This window comes from Punica granatum, chromosome 1 (genome assembly GCF_007655135.1).
Source record: "Punica granatum isolate Tunisia-2019 chromosome 1, ASM765513v2, whole genome shotgun sequence".
Lineage (NCBI taxonomy): Eukaryota > Viridiplantae > Streptophyta > Magnoliopsida > Myrtales > Lythraceae > Punica > Punica granatum.
The window spans coordinates 17,905,509-17,928,185 of record NC_045127.1 but is presented as its reverse complement, the minus strand read 5'-3'; the positions used below and the strand labels follow the sequence as shown (position 1 = coordinate 17,928,185).

The 22,677-nt window shown below is 39.3% G+C and overlaps 2 protein-coding genes across 2 annotated transcripts; one reads left to right on the top strand and one right to left on the bottom strand.

Moving 5' to 3' along the window:
* Nucleotides 1-5,065: 5,065 nt before the first annotated feature.
* On the bottom strand, nt 5,066-8,017 carry LOC116195308 (GATA transcription factor 12-like). Its single transcript, XM_031524415.1, has 2 exons — nt 7,191-8,017; nt 5,066-6,095 (listed from the first exon to the last, which is right to left on the bottom strand). The coding sequence occupies exons 1-2, from the start codon at nt 7,569-7,571 to the stop codon at nt 5,322-5,324; spliced, it is 1,155 nt and encodes a 384-aa protein (XP_031380275.1). The 5' UTR covers nt 7,572-8,017; the 3' UTR covers nt 5,066-5,321.
* Nucleotides 8,018-18,610: 10,593 nt separating this feature from the next.
* Nucleotides 18,611-19,583, top strand: LOC116197918. Its single transcript, XM_031528198.1, has 2 exons — nt 18,611-18,920; nt 19,097-19,583. The coding sequence occupies exons 1-2, from the start codon at nt 18,900-18,902 to the stop codon at nt 19,427-19,429; spliced, it is 354 nt and encodes a 117-aa protein (XP_031384058.1). The 5' UTR covers nt 18,611-18,899; the 3' UTR covers nt 19,430-19,583.
* The last annotated feature ends 3,094 nt before the right edge of the window (nt 19,584-22,677 follow it).

Here is a 22,677-nt window from a genome sequence, read left to right as displayed (position 1 = left end):
GGTGTACCCTTACCCCTAGATCCCGGCAACTAACCGGCCCTTGACCTCCGGGTCGTAAATAGGAAATGGCGATTCTTTCTCACGCGTGTCCGTTACGCGTTCCCTCGAAAGGTGGACACTCCCAAACCGTGTGATCAGCGCGCACGCATGGGGGTTCCGACGAGACGAAATTCGAGTTTGCATGATCCTATAATAAAGATTATGTCGTGTATATATATAGTAATTAAAATATATATATAAAGCACCATATTAGATCAAAGAGTATCAATACGATAGGTACGTACACCATAATAGATCAAATATTAAATGAGTATTACTCATCTACTTTGAATGAGTAAAAACTAATCAAAATGCTTGTAAATGAGAATCTGTGAGCCCATTATAAGGCCAATTTTTCACTTTCATGCATCTTAGTTAGATGTTACATATCCAAGCGGATGAGTAATACTCACAGGATATTTACTCGTACACCTATAATATCATCGAGCGTGTAAATCGCTGATACTATACTATTGAGACTTTGATATGATCTTGTATTGTACACATCTTATTCAATTACTGTTTGAAAACACAAAAATTTAAATTTGTAACTTATCGATCAGCACCACGCAATGTTTCTTAATGAAATTAAAATTTTGAAAGGAAAAAAAACGGTGCAATTCATTATAAAAACCCGCAACGATGCTAATCTGTTCATTACATCCATTTTCTTGCTTCAAAGTATAATTTAAGTTGAATTGAGGCTTAATTTTTGAGTACTGTTACTAATGTAAAAGTACTGAAATATAATTACTGAAAAAATAAGTATAAATTTCAGAATAAATGATTGGAGAACAATTTGAAATTGTTGAAATTAAAATTGATTATTGAAATGAGAAATAAGTAAAACAGTTTTCATAAACAGTTATTAATATGTTGGAAAAATTATGTATCGGACACTAAAGTTAACGAAATCATGATTTTAGAATAATTAACCAAACACTATTCTTGCTTTCATATCCTGCAAATAGTGAATTTAAACGCGTGCTGGCGCGTGGGTTGGGACTTGTTTCCTCCATCCATCTTTCTCGGAGTCATATAGAAGAAGATGGCCAAACAACAGAAACTGATGATGCCCACCGGATTCCTAGAAAGGGCAGTGTCGATCCCAACAATACATCGGTTACCAATCCCAGTGCTAACATTCCCTGCACTTTGACCCCTCAACTTTCACCGGCTACGTAAAGCCAGTTTGCCGGACAGACACCGAAGTTGTTTACGTAGAATTGCAACAAATATGGAAATTTTTTTCGGTCCAGAGGCGGGCAAGACTGTCTGGGGAGACTCCGGCCAGGAACTGTCCAATTGGTGGAGTGAGCCTAGACGGTTCGAACCGTCCGGCCCTAGAACCAAAACGATTCCCTCCCCGGCTAATAGATCAATCATCTGACGTGGTGCAAAGTTACTTAATTGACGCGTCAGGGATATAAGATTTTTTCTTTTATAGAGTGCATTATCTAGTATTCGGAAACTCAATTGGCTCCGACCTATAATTCAGTTTAGAACCTGATCAGTCCGTAAGGAGTAAGTGAATTTTTTTCATTTACAAGAGTGGAATCTGATAACTTGTTTCAGGGATCATAGATGCCAAATTACTTAACCAGCCCACGTTGGTAATATAATTTTTTTTTAATAGGTAGATGAAATGTATTTTCTAGAAAATAGTTTTTTTTTTAATTTTCAGTGGGCACGGGCAGTGCAGCCTGGATGGATCAGATTTATTATAAGGAAGAGAGATCAAATGCCTATATTTGATCCCTATGATCCATCAAAAAAGAGATTCCTCTGATTGCTTTTTTTCCAGTTATAAATTTCCAGGTTTTCGCCAGAAGAGAATTTAAGCTTACTTATTTTGTTCAATGAACTAATTTAAACTTACTTAACCGACGGCTTATCATACGGGCTTTCACGTAATAATTCTATTTCTATGTACATTCGTCCATTTTCTTCCCTTGAAATCAGGCCGAACCCTAATTGCCAAGCAATAAAATCAGAAAAGCACAAGCAGCATAAGATAGCTCTAACAATATCGCTAAAGCGAAGCACTTCCAATTACATCAATAAGTGGATGAAAGTGGTAAAGAATCCATCGGCAAATTCAGTGAACATTGAGCCATAGGTCGACATCTTATGATGCTTTTGAATGAAGATTTTTCTTAGTATCTATGAATTTAATGATGCGTTAAATGCATTTAGGTACGGTTGTCATAATCTTGATTGGGAGTGGCAAAACTGTAATGCTCCGTTTGTTTTCAAAGTCGTGATTTAAGATTTTAACTTTAACTTTAACTCAAAACACTACACAACAAAACACACATTTCAAAAGTCAAATTGGTGGGCCCCATATATTATTAAAATACAATCCCATTATAATTAATTATCTCTACCTTCCATTCATTTTATATTTCAAAAGTCAAACTGGTGGGCCCCATATATTTTTGTCTTCTTCTACAATCACAATCACAATCACAAATTCGTGACTTTAACTCCGAAAACAAACGCATTGTAATAATGGCACTACAATATTAACCTTGAATTTTTTTTTAACTACAAAGGAGGCTAATGAATTTAATACAATGGAATAAAAATCCTAAAAGTTAATAAAATGATACAGATAGTCCCACAATAAATATCGAACTTAAAATTTTTTAATTATCAGGCGAAATTATATGCCACTGCATTAATCCCTCTTTAATTGTATTCACCTTGATTTTGATTAAGAGAACTACCCAAAAAAAAAGCAAGAGAGAGAAGGAGGTTAACGTGCAGTAGTGCCGGTTTGCATATGAAATTAAAAGGCTCTCAATACTGAAATTATTTCGCACCACTTAATTTTCCCTTCTTCTATTCCCAGCGAAGCCTAGGGCCTTCTTCGTAATTCAAAAAAAAAAAATTGTCCTTAAACTTTTTGCCAAGTTTATATGTAATTTGCAACTACGTACATTTTTCATCTGGTCTCAATGACTGTTAATATTTTATCCATTCGGGATTAATTGAATCGAATAAGTTGGTACAGTAATCATTTGTCAAATTCTTGGCAGCAAATGTGCCGAATATAAGATGTCATCGAACGATGGCAACTTTTGGGTGCAAGTGACCCCATTCTAGTAGAGGCTTTTGGGTGCCTTTTGTGTATTTCCCTTCGTTTCATTTGGAGAAAGTGAGTTAAAAGAAATGTAATATTTTCCATCTTGCATGTTTATGATGTAAGATAAAAGACTGAGGGAGACATGACTGCATGAAACTAAAACCCCAAAAAACTCTAGTAATCACATGCATAAGTACCTCATTAAAAACGGAGCTCTAAAGTGCGATCAGGGTGCTTAGATAGGTAACTTGCCATGTAACGTCACTTGATTGTCATTAATGAAACTAGATCAAAGGCCCGTATATGTCTCCTCGGATTATAATTGTTGACAAAATAACATGGTTGTGATATCCATGAGAACGACAAATAATTAGCATAACGCTCTAGCCCTAAACTACAAAGGATGAAATCTTTTTTGTTGTGCCGAGAGTTATACTTTCTCATGAGGCTTTTAGGGCGTGTGCCTTGGCACAAAGTTTGTCTTAAGGCTTGAGGGCTGCAATTTTGAGTTGTTTTTTTTTTTTGTTTTTTAATATGAGACCACAATATATTCTCAGTTTATTAGGTACAACTCTCTATTCAAGTAGTAGCTTAGATCTGATCACAAGATACTTCTAATAAATTTTGGGACCGTGCAATATAAATTAAATTCGCCCACATGGAGCTCGGTTTGCAATGGTGAATGTTTTTTTATAACTATAAATATAGAATTTCTCGACATTTCACTTTTTGGCCACCTTGGATTTTCACGATTGATTGACTTTCACAACTGGAGAACTGTTAAACTTTCAAGATTGATGAGGCACAATGATCATATACTACCACTTTGGCGGCAATTCTATTTGTCGCTTGATCCAACATGGCCCCATCCGAGCGCGGCCCCTCTTTTTGTAATTGTACATAGATGATCTACTTCTTGAACTTAACATTTCATAATTTAACTGAAAATGTCACTATTTATTTATAGAATCTACACTTCTTTTCACTATTTATTTATAGAACCTACATTTCTTTTTCTTTTTAACATGGAGAGTCTAGACTTCATTCTAATAATCCTCATAACCTATATGAACACCTTGTAAGTCCATAAGACAAGTCAATCCGGTCACACATGCCATGCAAGTGGGCCAATAGAAAATATTCTCCTATATGGTTTTTTGAGTGACTTGAAATTGACTTTTCACCAATTAAGTCGCGTTCATTAACCAACAAAAAGGGAAAAAAATCTACATTTCTAAAAATTTCTAAATTTTTAGCTATATTTGATGTCGAAGTGCACATGTTTTTCACAAATTCAGAAATTGTATTAGTGGTTTTCTTTCGTTGTTTTGACTGAGTTAAATTAAGCCCACTTGAAGAGGCATATGCCCACAATTATTATGTGAGACACAGCAAAGTGCAATCTTTCGTGAACGCATGATAGTTCATTGCACTTCGGGGCACAGGTAATAATGTATGGAAGGACCCCATGGGAAAACGAGAAAATAGCATTATCCAAAAAGTAGTAGTTGAGGAATTATTTCAAGTTGTCAGCAAATATATTACCATAACAATTAATTTTAATGAGTCAAATTACATGTCAGTCCTTCCATTATGAGTTATTACCACATATGGTTCAAAGTGCAACAATGGACATGGGATTTTTGTCTTCATCCAGTAAAACTTTCTCCATATTAATTTTATGTCCAATGGACAAAAATTAGCAAAAACTTTAATTGCGAAGAAAATTAATGATATATGTATGCATATTATTTTGTTCATCACAATTTTAAGGAACATTGTTGCATGTTTGCTGTCTGAGCATCAGATAAAAGATTGTCAAAACATAAGAGGCTGCCTTGCCATTACCCTATAGTTCAAGGGCATTAGCAATTTGCTTCCGAGAGAAGAATTTACCAATATTATCTAAGACATTAATAATTAAAATGAGAAGCATAGTGATTGAAAAAATGTCCTGAATTAGGAATTTTCGGTTTAATTTCCTGAGTTTCCCAGCTTAGGCAGGAAAAAGCAATGCTAATGAAAAATGAAATTGTTTGGCTACCAATTTCAAGGGGAAAAAATAGATGAAGGAGAAAACTCTATGGAATAAAAATCATCTAGAATATGAGAACTAACTTGATTAGCATCTAAAATCTTGAACCAACCTAAGCCCTGCAATCCTGTTCGGCCTCCTACTCTATGATCACCGGCACTAGGTCAGCTGTCGAAAATCGGGCCCGACATTCTGGTGGATAAGGTAATCGTCGCTATTGGTTATGTCGAACACCGTGTTCTGGCCCTGGAGACTAAACTGTTGATGATGTTGCTGTAGCTGTTGAGACCTGAGGAGGTCCTTTTGGCGCCGGAGCTCGAGGACCTTCCTGTGCGAGTTGGAGTGCTTCGTGAGAACGAAGGTTGGGCTGGCAGCGGGTCGGTACTCGGGGACTAGCCGGCCCGACTTGTACCTGACCCCGCAAGCATTGCACAATGTCTTTGGGCCCATGGGCCCAGTTCGCCACTGGGGTGTCTTGTCCGTCGCGCAATGGAGGCACTTCCGACCCTCCCCATTCGGGATCCCCTCTGGTCCCATGGGCTTCTTCTTTGGGCAAGCCTGGGAGTTCTTCTTGCCAGCAGCTGGCTGCGGGCTCATTGGAGCAGGTCTGTCAGGCTCAGTAGAGGAGGCGTCATTAGTTGGCTCGGAGAGGATAAGGAGGCGGGAGGCCCAATTGCATGGGGCAGACCGGGACCGCTTGCTCCGGGCCTTGGCGGGGAAGGAGACATCAGAATGGAAGATTGGGCTGTTGATGGTTTTGCCGTGGTGGTGGGGCCGGGCCAGTTCAGGCTGGAACTCAGGGGCAGTTGTCTCGGATCCTTCATCAGGCCGGGCTTTGATTCCCGAAATAAGCTGCAGCTTCTGCAGGTCCTCGCTAGAGAAAGACTCCTCCACGATATTGGAAAGCCACTCCAGCTCAGCTAAATCATCATACTGTCGTAAAAGCAAAAGAAATTTCAGTGCCTTTTTTATTTTTTTCCGGTGAGCAAATAATAAATATAACTTCGAAACTAGGACAAATTTTGAAATGGACAAACACATGGTGCAGCGTAGACCTAAAGTATCTCAGGCTCACTTTAATAAAGAAAACTTATAATAATATCATTTAAATGGAACAGTTTCTTTTCATTTTTATATTCATTATTTGAGGATTTATTTCTCCCTAATCAAAGATTTTGAAAAAAGGTCGTGGAAAAATAAATGAAAAATGAATTCAGAATCTTTAACGTTTCAAATTAAGAGGATTTTGTTAAACTGCTGCTTGATAAAAATTATTTCAAGTTATTTGTACATAAATTTTATTGGAATAATGGAATTTAAGAAAAAGAATTTATAAAGATAACCAATTAGCGAAAATAGTATACACCTAAAAGTCTCGTTTTCTCCGTTTCCAATTAATACGATCAAATGTACAGAAAAAAAAAAAAGAACATTTATTACATTGGTTTCATGCATTAAATTGAAAACGAAAGAGTGGTTGCCCTAAATTTCTGAAATAGTGAAAAAAGAAAGAGTCAAAGAAAAAGAAACAGAAAGATGGATAGCTACAAACTTAATTAAAACTCAAAGATTTTTTTTTCGAACCATCACAATACAAACCCTAATGAAGATATGAAAAAAATTTCATTCAAAGTGAAAATTGACATAATTAATCTCCTACTATTTAACAAAATCTATTCATGGAAAAAAAATACTTTGCCCTAATTAGGCAAACATGATATTATCGAAATAAAATTCGTGTTTACCTCCTACCAAAAACAAATTGTATTTACCTAAAACAATGAGAGGAATAATCCACAAAAATAAAATAAGAAAAAACAAGGGGAGAAATAACTTATATTTTGGTGAGTTTATAGGTATTTTTAGCGTCTGCATAATAAAAAAGAACGAAAAATTTGCGAGCTGCAAATATATTATATATATGTGTGTGTATATATGTATATTTTTTTTCGGTAAGTAAAAGGTGTGATCCGTTAAGGGTAGTATATGTTTAAGCGCACATGCTTTTGAGTTTTGTGGTTTAATTACCGGAACACAGAGCTCGTTGGAGAACTGGTCGTTGTCAGCGAATCCGGCGCAGCACCCTATATCCCCACCCCCTCCTCCTCCGGTAGCAGTGGCGGCAGCAGCAAGGCCTGGATCACAGCCTGAGAACGACGCCGAATTGCAGCTGTCGACCACCGTGAGGGTGGATGAGTCGGTGGAGCTGCCGCCTGCGGCACTATCGAGCCCTCTCACAACACCCCCCACGGCTCCCACATCGTCCTTGGAGAAGTCCAGCAAGTCCTCGACCGCAAAATGCTGCACGTCCTTGTTCTCGAGGGACGACAAGTGATGGCAATTTTGGGGCGTTAATTGGGCAGCGGCGGCGCAGTAACCGCCGTGGAAGAACTGGTCCGGCGCCTCCATCAAATGATTAATTATATAGGGTCGTCTGTATGGTTTCTGACACGGTCGTCCAACAAGCCTTCTGCACCGAGTGAGTCCAAGTTGATATATCAAACAGATGAATGAACGAATGGATGAATGAATGAATGAAGAGGTTATGAAAGAAGCGTTTAGAAGGGGGAGGAGAGAAGAGAGTGTATGAAGGGAGAGTGTGTGAGTTTTTTGTATATGGCAAGGAAGAGAGAGAGGGAGAGGGGAGAGGGAGGGAGTGATAAGAGAGAACTGCGGAGAGAAGTGAGAAGTTTTGTGGTATTTTGTGAAAGTCAGTGAAGAAAGAGAGAGATGAGGGTGTTTTTTTTTTCTTTTTTTTCTTTTTTGGGGGCGTTTGAAGGGGACAGCTAAAATGGTGGGTTTTGTTGAAAATAATTGAGTTTTGGCAAGAAAAAGCGACAAAAGAAATAAAGGAATGGAAAATAAGGATTAAAATTGGGTGGGAATGGTGGAATTAATACACTAGGGAAAAACTTAGATGCAGGAGAGGGGCAACTTTACTTTGGTGCCCTTTTGCTTTGGGTGCTTTTTATGTGTGGAATACCTCACATGCCCTTTTCTTTTTTATTGGGGGGTGATGTAAGGCGGGCAATGGAAAAATTGGGCAATGCTAAGATTGCCCCTTCTCAAGGTTATCTATCTATAAGTTGTACATAACCTTACTTCTCTATGCTGGATGTTTTCATATTGATTACCCGCTCTACAGACTAATTAATATATGATTGGAATGTCTGATTTAACGTTTATATGTGCAGTAAGCTGAGTCAATTAAAATTCATAAAGATATTGTTGGTGTACACAGTTCACTTGGTAAAGTCGTGAAATAGTAGTAATATTTTATGACTTTAAAGCAAGCTTTAAAAATTCGGAATAATTTAGCACCATCAAAGGCAAATCACATGATCGTAGATACGGTTCTTAAAATAGCCTCTTGCGAACAAAATCCGTACCTATTTATTATGCCTGGAGCTTGGAGTACTACCCGACCTTTGAATACATGACAAATTCAGTAGAAGACAAATACAGACGGTACTGATTTTTCTAAGGCTTGAGTATTGAATTTCATATAGGATGTAAGTTTTTACACATAAATGAGATGAGGGGTTTATATAAGCTGAAATAGTTGTGATGAGTATTGTCATTTACGTGCTTTATATTGAATGCGACATTATAATTAAAAGATATGAGGTGAAATCTAGTTGTAATTGCCCCTTATGGTAATTCGATTAATCATTATGGCAAGTGATTTTGAGGCACTTTCTCACACCATAATAAGCACATAGTGGCATTGCCTTTTAAGGCAATATGTTGACATTATAACAAGCATAACACATGAGGAGCAACTGTAACTTACCTTTATGTTGACTAGGACAACCATCTTTTATGCCACCATTGACACAATTAACAGCACCTCACAAAACCATTTCATTAAACGTGCAATAAATTTCATTCCACTTTTTGTTCAATTATAAGCAAGATCATAAAACTTAATAGGATATAAAAGGAGTTGAAATAGAAGGGCTTGAAAATTCAATTCTATTGAATAAGATTGAATCTAAAACTTCTATCGATTTCAGGTCGAGTGTCATTATATTGAATCCGAATTTTCAATCTCAATGACATGTATGAGATCCTAACCTAGAATAATATGGATTGACACACCAAAAATATTCAAAACTGCGGCATGTACCGTACAATGAGCATATGAAAGACTAACAGGCAAGATTTGATTTACCATTCTATATGTGTATGCAGTAGCATTACTATTGTCAGTATAGATCTAATTAATTGGTATTACTTCAAATAAAATAGCTAATAGTAAATATCGTCAGAATTGGATCTCAAGATCGATCCTGAAAAAGTTCATGCCTAACTATGTAAATGAATAGTCTCCGAAGCATCAGAGAACTATATATATAAATTAAGTTGCTTGTATTAGAAAAAGTGTTCGAAGAATCTTATTCCATATAATGCTCGACTACAGAAAATTAACTATACCACTCTTTTTATATTTTCTCGATGAGACATGAGACTTGTCAATTGCGACAAATCCAAATCATATGCACGTGCATTGTATTTTTGGTGATGATCACCGTCCAGTTTAATTTACAACCATCCCCAAAACTGCACGTCACGGCACACAATCATCAATCCCAACGCACCCTTCCCCAATCCAAATCGACTGCAGATATTACTTGGAATAGCGGGCAGGGGTAATCTCGGAACTGCGACATCTTTTCGGGCTCACTTCCTCGGAAACTCCGAGGTCAAAATCGTAAAATGAAATTATAGTGGCTGAGAAATAATCAGGTAATTAGAAAGCAAAATTCTGGTAATTATGAAGAATTAATTATTTATGATGAAATTCATTGTTCAAAACTTCAATCCCCATAGGAACCGATCTAGCAGGTTTGTCGCCCAGTCCGAAGTCCGATTCCTCAGGCTTGATTTGTCTCGATTTCCGTACCCCTATAATTTCCTTTTTTTGTCTAATTCAGTTTTCTTTTTCTTTTTTTCTTTTTTTTCTCTCTTAAGACAAAAGTTCTGATTGCTGGATCTATCGTAATTAATATATATATTTAATCACCACGAAGAAACCCCGTTCTTCAATTGTAGGCTTATTATAATCAAGGTTGCAGAAGTAAGCACGAAGTTTACAGGTAGGATTATGAATAAGGACGTGTGAGATGCAACCAAAGCGTCGAGACAATTCGGCATTCGATGGCTTTTCATGCTAGTCCGACTTTACTCTATAGTGCAAGGGCAACATCTGGTATACCGCCATTGGACTCGGATTATGTATCTTGATCAGAAATATATATACACTAAAGCCTCGAATTTTGAGCTGCTTAATCATCACTTTACTGCTTCTCATTTTTAGTGGTGATAACAACTCTAGTTTCCATTGAATTGTAAAACTTTATGGTCTCATCTCATGCATAGGAATTGAGGTTTAATCGGATTGCCATCAGGTATTCACCAGGTCAAGTTTTAGCGGGTACGTCTAGGTTAGGTATTTATGCATGGTTAATGACAATTTCTGTGATAAAATGAGAATTGAATGAATGGAAAGTGATAAACTTCATTGATTTGTTAACCGTATACATATAGAGGATACTCATCGACCTCTATGGCAAGCGAAACATAAAAGGATACCGTATAAACAATACAAAGGAATATCCTAGAGTATCCTAATATACAAAAAGATTCCAATGTAACAAATCTCGGGAAATATATAGAAATGTCCGGAAATCAAGTCATATATCGTAATACTCCCCCTTAAGTTGGAGAATGAGGATCCCGAATTCCCAACTTGCGAAGGAGTAAATGAAAATGATCATGACAGAGGGCTTTAGTAAACAAATCTGCCAACTGTGAATGCGTAGATATATGAGCTGTAGAAATAGTGCCTGACAGTATGTGGTCCTGGATAAAATGACAATCGATCTCAATATGTTTGGTCCGCTCATGAAATACGGGATTTGCCGCAATATGTAGAGCGGCTTGATTGTCACAATACAGAGATGTAGGCCGAGGTATTGTGACACCCAAAGAAGATAAGAGACTTCGTAACCATATGATCTCACTGACAGTTGCTGTCATGGCTCGATACTCAGCTTCTACAGAAGATCTTGAGATCGTGGTTTGCTTCTTTGTTTTCCATGATATCGGACTACCATCAATCGTGATAAAATATCCGGTGACTGATCTTCTAGTCATTGGACAACTAGCCCAATTAGAATCACAGTATGCAACTAAATCTATGGAAGTAGGAAGTAAGAATATTCCTTGTCATGGTGATCGTTTGAGATAACGAATGATCCTTAATGCGGCATCCCAATGATCCTTTCGTGGATCCTGCATGAACTGGGAGAGGATGTGAACCGAGTAAGACAACTCAAGATGAGCGATGGTCAAATAAATTAGACGATCGATGAGACGACAGTATCTAGTCGGGTCTGAGATAGGAGAGCCCGAATCCGATGACAAACTATGACGCTGCTCCATAGGAAAATCAGACGGCTTCGAGCCAAGCAAGCTACACTCATTGATGATGTCGAGTGCATATTTCCTTTGGTTGAGAAATAAACCCTTCTCCATGCGAGTAACCTCTATCCCGAGAAAATATCTTAAAGACCCTAGGCCTTTAATGCGCAAATGAATATCAAGATATCTCTTTAAATATGGACAATCTTCTGAATTATTCTCAACGATGATCATATCATCGACATAGACCAATACCGCAAGAAATTTCTTATCTCATCGCATGATAAAGAAGAATGATCCACTCCAGATTGAGAGAAACCATACTTGCGTAGGGCACTCACAAACTTAGAAAACCAATTGCGAGATGCTTGACGAAGGCCATAAAGGGATTTTTGAAGACGGCATGCATAATCCGGACGACGATGAGAAAAGCCCGGGGGCAACTTCATATATATTTCCTCCTCAAGTTCTCCATGAAGAAATGCATTATGAACATCTAATTGATGCATTTCCCAATTATTAGTCACTGCGAGAGAAAGCAAAACACGTACCGTAACTAGCTTGGCAACGGGAGCGAAAGTTTCATGAAAATCCACACCCTCTATTTGTGTGAATCCCTTTGCTACAAGACGAACCTTGAAACATTCAATGCTGCCATCTGCATGACGTTTAATTTTGAAAACCCATTTGCAACCGCTGGGTTTCTTGCCTTCAAGAACCAGTTCTAGTCGTCATGTATTATTAGATTCCAAAGCTTGTATTTCAATTTGCATAGCATCGCGCCAACGAGAATCCTGCATCGCTTCTTGGTATGATCGAGGTTCAACCTCATGGTCCAATGCCGCAGTATATGCAAAATGATAATTAGTAAACTTTGAATACGATAAACATGGCTCAATTGGATAAGGCTTACCCGAGAAAGTTGATGAAGTGGGTGTGCTCGAATTGGAGAGGGGGGGGGGGGGGGGGGGGGGGGTTGAAGTTCTACTGTATGACAAATAAAATCCTTGAGTCGAGTAGGAGGATGTCGACTTCTTTCTGATCATCTTAACTGAACATTTTGTTCATTCTCGACCTCTTCTCTCGATACATTTTGAGAAAAAGAATGTGGTTCAGTCGGGTCTGGAGATGTTTCTCGAGTCTGTTCGGTGCTGTCTGCAGTTGAGGACCCAAAGAGTTCCTGGGCGAAAACAGCAAGCCCACAATCCATGGGCTGAATTACTGGACTCTGTTCCAGTTCCTCGGGCCGATAGACGGAAGAAGGAAGCTGGGTCGCAGAAGTAGTGAGCTAAACTGGGCTTTGTTCCAATTCTATGGGCCAATAATCAGAAGAGGCGAGCTGGGCTGCCGAGTTGACTTCGGGCTGAACATGCCCCGATCCACTATTGGGTTGAAATTCAACATCGAGCTGAACTGAAACCAAATTCTCCCCTTACTTCCATAATCCAAACCAGGCAAAAAATCCAAGAAAAGGGGCGTGTCATTCTTCTCAATAACACAACTGTCTGACCTATTTTGAGAGAAAGGAAATGTGCCTTCACAAAATTTCACATCCCTGGAAACAAACATTTCCCGTGTCTTTAAGTCATATAAACGCCAGCCCTTCTTACCGTATGGATATCCCATGAAAATACATTTACATTATCGTTCTCCAAATTTGTCTTTCACGCTAGGCCTATGATGTGCGCAACAAAGACAACCGAACACCCGTAAGTGTGAATAATCAGGTGGCTTATAGAACAACATCTCAAAAGGAGTTTTACTTGATAAAATTGATGATGGCATCATATTGATGAGGCATGCAACAGTGGTTACACATTCTCCCCAAAATCGTGTTTGAAGGCTCGCCTGGAATAAGAGTGCCTGTGCCACGTTTAATATGTGGCGATGTTTCCTTTCTACTCGCCCATTTTGTTGTGGAGTACTGGGACAAGAAGTCTGATGTATGATGCCACATTGAGAGAAGAAAGCCTGTATATCTTTGGAGAGGAATTCTGACCCATTATCAATTCGAAGAATTTTCACTGATCTTTCAAACTGATTCTGTACTAGGTTGATGAATCCAATCAAATTATGTTTAACTTCGGCTTTATCACGTAATGGGTATATCCAAGTAGCTCGACTATAGTCATCAACAACCGTCATGAAATAATAAGCCCCAGAAAGTTATTTAATTTTGTATAGCCCCCATAAATCACAATGAACTAATTGGAATAAATAGTTCGCTTTATTGAGACTTATTAGAAATGGAGAACGAGTTTGCTTTGATCTATAGCAAACATCACAATCCTTATTATCATGACAACTCAAAGTAGATGTAATACCCTTAAAAGCAAGACTACGTGACGGGTGCCCAGACGTTTGTGCCAAAGCTTACTTTCTTCACATGTGATTGCGGAAGCTATGACGGACGATGATGACACACGCCGTAGACCCCCCCCCCCCCCCTCCCCTTGAGCATTTCACCCATTCCAAACATCTTCCTCGTGGTGAGGTCCTGTAATAAGCACATGTCACCATGAAATATCACTCGACAATTAGAATCAGTGGATAATTGAGCAACTGATATTAAATTGCACTCAAAAGATGGAACTAATATGACATTTGATAAATTGAAATCTCCAGCGATGTGTATATTTCCCTCCTTAGTGGCTAGGATATAATTGCCATTAGGAAATCGAACCCTGAAATTCTCAATAGGTCGACTAGAATTAAATAAATCAACCCTTCCCGTCATGTGACGTGAAGCACCTGTGTCAATAATCCATTGATCATCTGGATTAATGGGAATTAATTTATTACCAACAAGAGGCTCAGCTGGATGATCATCCCTTCCAACTATATCGAGAAGCTTCTCGAACTGGGCAGTGAACAGCTCTGGAATTTTGTTGGGCTTCAATCAAGTGTTGGTCTGCACTGCATTGGAACGGGCCTGAAGAACACCCAGCCCAGTCGCTCTAGTCGGCTCGAATTTCTTCTGCTGCTTGGGCCCGCCCTTTCCTTTGCTTTTAGGCTCCCAATCAGCGGGCTTCCCATGCAATTTCCAGCAAGTATTGCGGGTATGGCCCATCCGATCACAATAATCACAGTGTGGTCTTCCTCTCGAGTGTGTGTCGAGTTGATTTGTTCCATGTCCCTCCTTGACATAATATACTACTGCCTCTGGTCCCGACTCATGTCCATGAGCCACAATCTTTTGCCGCTCCTCATGAATCACCATGTAATAAATTTTGTTAAGAGAATGAAGTGTATCAAGACTCAGAATATTGGACCGCACCATACCGAACTCCGAGTTGAGCCCCATGAGAAATTGATATGCTTTCTCTTTCTCACGTTGTGAAGTTATAGACGCTACTGCCGCACAAGTACAGGTCGGAGCCTCGAGAAAATTCTCGAGCTCATCCCATAAGACCTTGAGATTGGAATAATACTTGGCGACAGATTCTCCTTCTTGCCTCATCAAACACAAACGAGATTTCAATTCATATATCCTTGCTTAGTTACCTTCCAAGAACCTCTCTTTGAGGTCATCCCAGAGATTCTTCTCATTTTCGATACATGCGACACTTGACTGCAAATCTTGATCAAGGGTATTGGTTATCCACGCCACGACCATCGAATTGCACATGATCCATTGCAACTCGTTGGCATCTCCCTCAGCTGGTTTTCGTATTGAGCCATCGATGAACCCGAGCTTGTTCTTTGCACGAAGTGCATTAGTCATTAACCTTGACCAAGTGAGATAATTCTCACCGTTCAAAGTGCAGGCAATGATCCTGATTCCTAGCCCATCCGAGGAGGTGACAGCATAGGGTGAAGCGGCGATGATTGATCCATTCCTGACTCTAGTGTTTGCATCCATGGGATAACTGGAAAACAAGAAACGAATATCAACAAGGATTTGATCGGTTTCAAGCATGTGTAGCTCTGATACCATGTGATAAAATGAGAATTGAATGAATGGAAAGTGATAAACTTCATTGATCTGTTAACCGTATGCATATAGAGGATACTCATCAACCTCTATGGCAAGTGAAACATAAAAGGATACCGTATAAACTATACAAAGGAATATCCTAAAGTATCATAATATACAAAAAGATTCCAATGTAACAAATCTCGGGAAATATATAGAAATGTTCGGAAATCAAGTCATATCTCGTAATAATTTCCTCCGAGGTCAATTAGATAAAGCACAACATATGACTCTCGCTAAAAGGATTTTTTTTTTTTATCCTTTTGGCTATTTCTCCTGAAGTTTTAACTCCCACATTTTCAATTTAATATCCATGTTGTTCGTGAGATAAACTTGGTTTCATCCCTCTATGGACCGATGCTGGCCATTAATCTCAAATCTAGTACATTCATATAAGTTATCTTTCACGGCTTTTTGATCAGAGGTAAACCATTCACTTAAGAGTAATAAATACACCTTTTTTTATTAACTATCTTATTAATAAACTCTTACAAGTTATTGAAGCCAAAGAGGTGGTATTATGGAGGAAAAACAATATGTTTTACTGACTTCATCAATGCAACTCACATAAACTTTTTTGTATTAGGGAAGATATAGCCTGGCAATTTTGAAAAATTGACCATTCAAGGTTATTTCCCCTCTCAGCATGAATACTCCTTGGAATTCAAATTTGTATTCAAATTCATGAATACACCATGAAGGACTTGGGAGAAGCGACCTATATTCTAGGAATTCGAATCTATAGAGATAGACCCAAGAGATTTATAGGTCTCTCTCAAAGTTTATACTTGGACAAGGTGTTGAAAAGGTTCAACATGCTTGATTCCAAGAGAGGATTGCTCCCTTTGAGACAGGGTATCCACCTCTCCAAAGCGATGTCACCCAAGACACTAGAGGAGAGGGAAAATATGGCCAAGGTACTATACGGTTCGGCCATTGGTAGCCTTATGTATTTCATGTTGTGTACTAGGCCGAATATCACGTATGCTATTAATATAACTAGTAGATTTCAATCCAATCCAGGATTAGAACATTGGATTGCTGTCAAAAATATCCTTAAGCACTTGAGAAAAACTAAGGATATGATCCTTGTTTATGGAGGAGGTGAATTGAGACTAGATGGTTTTACAGACGTTGATTTTCAGTCAGATGTGGAGATAGGAATTCTATCTCCAGTTATATATTCACCTGTAATGGAGATACAGTTAGTTGGAAGAGTTCCTAGTAAGCAACGATTGCAAATTCCACCACAAAGGCTGAATATATTGCCGCATCTGATGTAGCAAAGGAGGCAGTTTAGATTCGAAAGTTCGTTACAGAACTTTGCGTGGTTCTTTCCATATCATCAATAGTCACTCTCTACTATGACAATAATGGAGACATTGCTCAGGCAGAGGAACCAAGAGCACACCAGAAATCCAAACACATTAAGAGAAGATTTCATATCATTCGAGAGATTATCAAGAGAGGCGATGTAGCCATGCAGAAAATAGTTTCAACGGACAACGCAGCTGATCCACTCACGAAGGCTATGACACAGCAGAAGCTGGACACATGTCTTGAGAAGATGGGTTTTAGATATTGTACTGAAATGCTCTAGTGCAAGTGGGAGATTGTTAATTGTATGTTCTAGAGCCGTTATATGTACTTTTGATAATTCCTATTTATGACAACTAATGTTCTGTTATTCATAATATGTGTACATTTATCAGAATAAATCTGGAAAATTCTTTTTTGATGCTTCATTCTCAAGGAGGAATATGAGTGACGCGGTACTCTAATACAAGTTTCTTAAAAACAATTCACAATCGTAGTAGTCTTAATTAGGCATTATCACTCCGAAAGATCGTCATCTCTATCTGTGTTCATAAATAATATGCAATACTAATAATAATGGAATAGTAAGTCTCATGCTATATGACATTAAATGTCGAGACAAACATGTGGGTACTTTTGTGATAAGTAGGTCCAACATGACACTCAGATAATGTAAGCATGGTATTTTATTAATGTCAATGAAACATTATTTAGATCATATTAGTGCTTGTAATCCTCAGATTTGAGATGGCACAGTTACCTTGTACATAGGTGGCTAAAGTTTGCTATTGTTTATATACTTATGCCTAGCATAGTATTCTTCAGCCAGTGACTTTAGTTAGTTGTGTATGGAGGCAGGTGGCCGGTTAAAAAGGAAATTCATTAACGTAAATGAACAGGGAAAATGTCCTATGGATATGAGGTTGATTCTTGATCAAGAAATCATTGACGAAGGTAGTTGGACTTAAATAGAAAGGAATTTCTCGTTTAAGTCCTAATGATCAAAGAATGGAAACCCGAACACTCCATAAGGTCAGCTATAGGGTTTGACATTAACCATGACCTCGGTTTGATTGGGATCTTGCAATGAAAGCATTCGAGTGCATGTATGATCATTGGTCCGTAAGAATGTCTTAATCGAACATTTATCATTTACTTGAATGGTCATGACATGTTGTGCTCGACGTTATTCATTATTTCTGAGAGCCAAGGGCATTTTGAAAGTTTGGCCTTCTGGTGTAGAAAGGAGTTTCCAATAATGTCAAAAAGTTGATGTTATAAACTCATTGCCAATTAATGGTGAACCTAATTAGTCACACCCAATAGGACTCGTTTAAGCCAAGAATTAATTAATTCTAATTAAGGTAGTTAATTAGGAATCAATTATCGGATTAGATTTGCAATTCGATTGTAAGGTTGCTAGCACATCCCAAATTGAGGTGGATCCTAATGAGAAATATTTATAAGAGATATGAATGGAACTTTCCTTATTTGCAAAGTTCCCATAAATAGAAAGTCTATATATGGAAACTAGTCTTGACGATAATTCGGTCTTTCTATTTTGGACTAAAGTTAGGTCTTGGCTATTACAAGGATGTGTTTGCGATATTAATTAATTGAGAATTGATTAAAGTTGCAAAGTTAGCTCTTATGTTTAATTATGCAATATATATAAAGATATATGAGGCTAAGATTAACTCTAAGCTCTTGTATGTATCTAAGACTTGTTATTATTTAAAATAGAGCCTCAAGGAGGCCAACGTGAAAGAGAGACCACCGAAAGGTTCAGCACTGCTGCTGCTCCTTACCTCCATTGAAGAGCCAAAATTGAACTTGTTTTTCTTTTTCGGATTGCCTCGAGACCACTTCATCGCATCTCTTCTATCAGAGCTTTCTTGTGTGGCTGTGGGGCAAGGCACAGGTCAGCTAGGAAGCGTAGAGAGGTGCTCCTTGGTGAAAGTCGAGTCCTTGTGGACAAGCTAGAGGCCGAGCATTTGATCAGCTCTACACCGACATCTATGGGACTCTTGCTTCAAGAGGTAATCATCGATGAAGACTTTCTCGTAGATGTTAAGCCACATAAGTCGATGGATGGTGATATTGCAAACCTGGGATTGGATTCCGGGTACAATCCTTTCATGCTTAATCGATGAAATTTTTGTTTTATCGGTTTTATCGCTTCCGTTGTGCTTATGCTTGTTTAATCTTTCACCAGGATCAGAGCCTCGAGCTCTACCCGGAACTAACTGATTTGTCCGCCTTTACGGATAATTTCACTCACCCTCACTTGCTCCACATGATCATGCTGGTGTGGAACTGCAGTGAAGCGACGAATCATAACTTTCGAAGGACTGTCCTGGATTTGGTCAGTGCTCACCGACCGAATATACTACTGCTCACGGAGATCAGAGTGGATGGAGAGCGAGTTGCTGCCATAGCAAGATCGCTGCCCTTCAATCATTTTCACTGCACTAAAATGATCGGATTCTCAGCGAGTCGACTTGCGAATCATAGCCACCGCCAAACAGGAGATTCATGCCTTGGTTGAGGTCATCCCTTCTCACCTTTTTGGTTTACTTAGTGTCGTTTATGCCTGCCATAATTTAATTGATAGGAATAATTTGATTACGTTGTCTAATGCTCATGACTTGCCTTGGACTGTTTTGGGGGACTTTAATGACATCCTTGATCCTAGTGAGAAATTGGGTGGTAAACCGGTGGATAGTAGGGCGTCCAGTAGGTCTCGGGAGATTATTGAGAAGTGCAAGCTTATAGATGTAGGTTTATCAGGCCTTAGGTTTACTTGGTCGAATCTTCGGAATAGGGATGGGCTCATCCAGGAATGCTTAGATCGTGTCATCACGAATGCGTCTTCGCTACTATCTTTCCCAATCTTCAAGTGTCTCATCTTCCTAGGGTGCATTCTGACCGCTGCCCCATTAAAGTTATCCTCCTTGTTAATCCAAGCAGTGGTCTCCCTCGCCCTTTTAGATTAGCAACTATGTGGCTCTCTCATTAAAGACTTTCCTTCAATCGTTGACTCAGCTTGGGGGGAAGCGGCTGATTATCTTGTCTTGGCCACCATGATCTTCCAAGAGAGAGTGAAAATCTGCAAGAAGGAGGTTTTCGGCAATATCTTTCATCGTTAATATCGTATCTTAAGCCGACTCAAAGGGGCTCAACATGCCCTATCCTTGAACCCAAATTCCCTCTTGCTCAATCTTGATGGAGACTGTAACACCAAATTCTTTCATGTCTCCACTCTCATTTGTAGGTCGTCTAACAAGATTGTGGTCCTTAAAACTTCAGTTTGTGCTTAGACCTACGACCCGCAGCCAATTCAAGAGGCTATCCATGTTCACTTATATTCCTCGGAGCACATGGTGTCTCTCTAGGACCCATGACCTAAACCCACTTGGCTCGTTCCCCTACCTGACGTGGATATCCAATCCCTCGTAGAACCGGTCTCGATCCCAGAAATCAAGCGAGCCCTCTGATGCCTCAAACCGTACAAAGCTCTGGGACTGGATGGTCTCTACCCAATCTTTTCCCAAAAGTCTTGGGAGCATATCAGTTTCTCTCTTGCCCTCCTAATTAAAAATGTGTTCCGCACTGTCATGCTTCGGGAGGGCATCAATGACACCCTCGTTTCTCTTATACCAAAGTGTCGTGCCCCTGAAAGCATTTCCCAGTATCGCCCTATAAGCCTCTGCAATACATTCTACAAGGTGATTTCCAAAATTATCGTCAACCGTATTCGACCTCTGTTAGATAAGATCATCTTTCCTTATCAAACGAGTTTCATCCCGGGTGATGAGCCGCGGATAATGTCCTCCATGAGATACTGCACTCGATGAAGAGTAAATCAGGTCGCTCAAGGGTAATGGTGATTAAACTTGACTTGGAGAAGGCTTATGATAGGTTGGAATGTTTGTTCATCCACACTGTCTTATCTTGGTTCCGCTTTCCGGAACACTTTAACAAACTTATCATGCAATGTATCTTGTCGACAAGTGTTTTCGTCCTCCTCTATGCTGGGAAGTTGGAACCCTTCCTCCCTTAAAGGGGTATTCGGTAAGGAGATCCACTTTCCCCTTACTTGTTGATTCTCTGCATGGAGGTTTTGGTGCGATAATCACTGAATAGTCTGATTGGAGGAACTGAAAGTGTATCAAAGTCTCGATCTGGGCCAAAATTTTCTCATCTCTTTTTCGCAGATGACCTGGTCCTTCTTGCCAACACTGACTCTAAGACCTGTAACTGCGTACTCGATACGATCAATAGATTCTAAATCCCAAATTTGTGTGTGCCCCAACGTGACTAATAGTACTAGAACGAGAATAGCTACCACCTTTGGCATCTTGTTGACTACGGACCTTGGGAATTACCTAGGATTTCCCATGAGCCTTTGCAAACCGGATATGAAATTTGATTTTGTCATTGATAAAGTCGGGGACCGACTAACTTGGTGGAAAGCACCACTCTCTCTCTGGCAGGTAGACTCACTCTTATCAATTCAGTTACCTCTACTATCCTGGCTTATGTGATGCAGTGCTCCATCCTCCCCAAAAAGACCGCTCTCTCCTTAGATAAAATCAATAGGGACTTTTGTGGGGTTCTACGGATGATAAAAGGAAGATTCATCTCATCAATTGGGAAACTGTGACGAAACCGGGGTTTAGGTATCAAACAGACTGAAAGCCGAAATCTTGCAACGTCGGCCAAATTTGCTTGGTGATTTGCTCACAGCTAGAATTCCCTGTGGGCTCGTGCACTGATATGCAAATATTTTAATAGGAATCTAAACCCAAAAAACCCCACTTCTTATTCCGATTCCTAGAAAGGCCTTCATGCAGGCCGAGAGATTTGTCTTGCTAGTATAAATGCTTTGTACAATGTGGCCAATCCACTTCCTTTTGGTATGATGATTGGATGGGAAATGGTCCTCTTGCAACTACCATCGAGGGACCCCTTACTCGAGAACAGGAGAACATGCTTGTTCAAAGATGCATCTCAACGAGTGGCTGCGATTCCTTCGGCATCTTTATCCTTCTCCCTGATCATACCATTAGCACCATTCAAAGTCAAGCCATTCCTTTCACCAGAACAGGGGAAGGTTATATAGCTAGGAATTCTCTCCAAAAGGCCAGTTCGATATAGCGTCAGCATATGAATTAGCCCATGGTCGTGATCCCAACCGCAGCAGACCAAAGGAGTGGGATTGGATATGGTCCTCCAACTGCCTTCCTAAAATCCTAATATTTCTTTGACGATGCTCTCACATTCGTCTTCCCTGTGCTAATACCCTTGCCAGAAGAGGACTCAACCTGAATCCTCGCTGCAGCCGCTGCTTTAATTCCATGGAATCCATTATTCATATCGTTCGTCACTACTCGGCAGCTCAGGCTGTATAGGCATTGTCAGCACCCCATTTCGGTCCATCGGCTCCAAGGGGCAAAATCGTCATTTTTTTTCAATTTATTACCTTTTCTTAAAAAAAAAAGAATAAAATTTTTAATTTAAATTAAATTATATATATATATATATATATATATAAAAGAGAAAAGAAAAAGAAAACATTTGGGTAGGTCACGGGCAAGCCGGGCAGCGTTGACCGGCTGTCCGTGACCGCGGGCTTTTTTTTTAAAAAAAAAAAAACGATTCGGGCAGTCGGGCAGCGCTCGCCGGCTGCCCGCGACCCCGCCGGCCCGAGATCCCCAAATCGCGAATTTCCGCGATTTCCTCCAAGATCGGCCGAAATCTCAACGAAAAAGCGGACGAAATTGAAATTAATTG

Coding starts and splice junctions, on each gene's coding strand:
- LOC116197918 (XM_031528198.1), top strand. CDS start 18,900: ATGGGACTCTTGCTTCAAGAG. Junction 18,921..19,096: donor TGGGACTCTTGCTTCAAGAG/GTAATCATCGAT, acceptor ATCTTTCACCAG/GATCAGAGCCTCGAGCTCTA.
- LOC116195308 (XM_031524415.1), bottom strand. CDS start 7,571: ATGGAGGCGCCGGACCAGTTCTTCCACGGCGGTTACTGCGCCGCCGCT. Junction 6,096..7,190: donor CCAACGAGCTCTGTGTTCCG/GTAATTAAACCA, acceptor CTTTTACGACAG/TATGATGATTTAGCTGAGCT.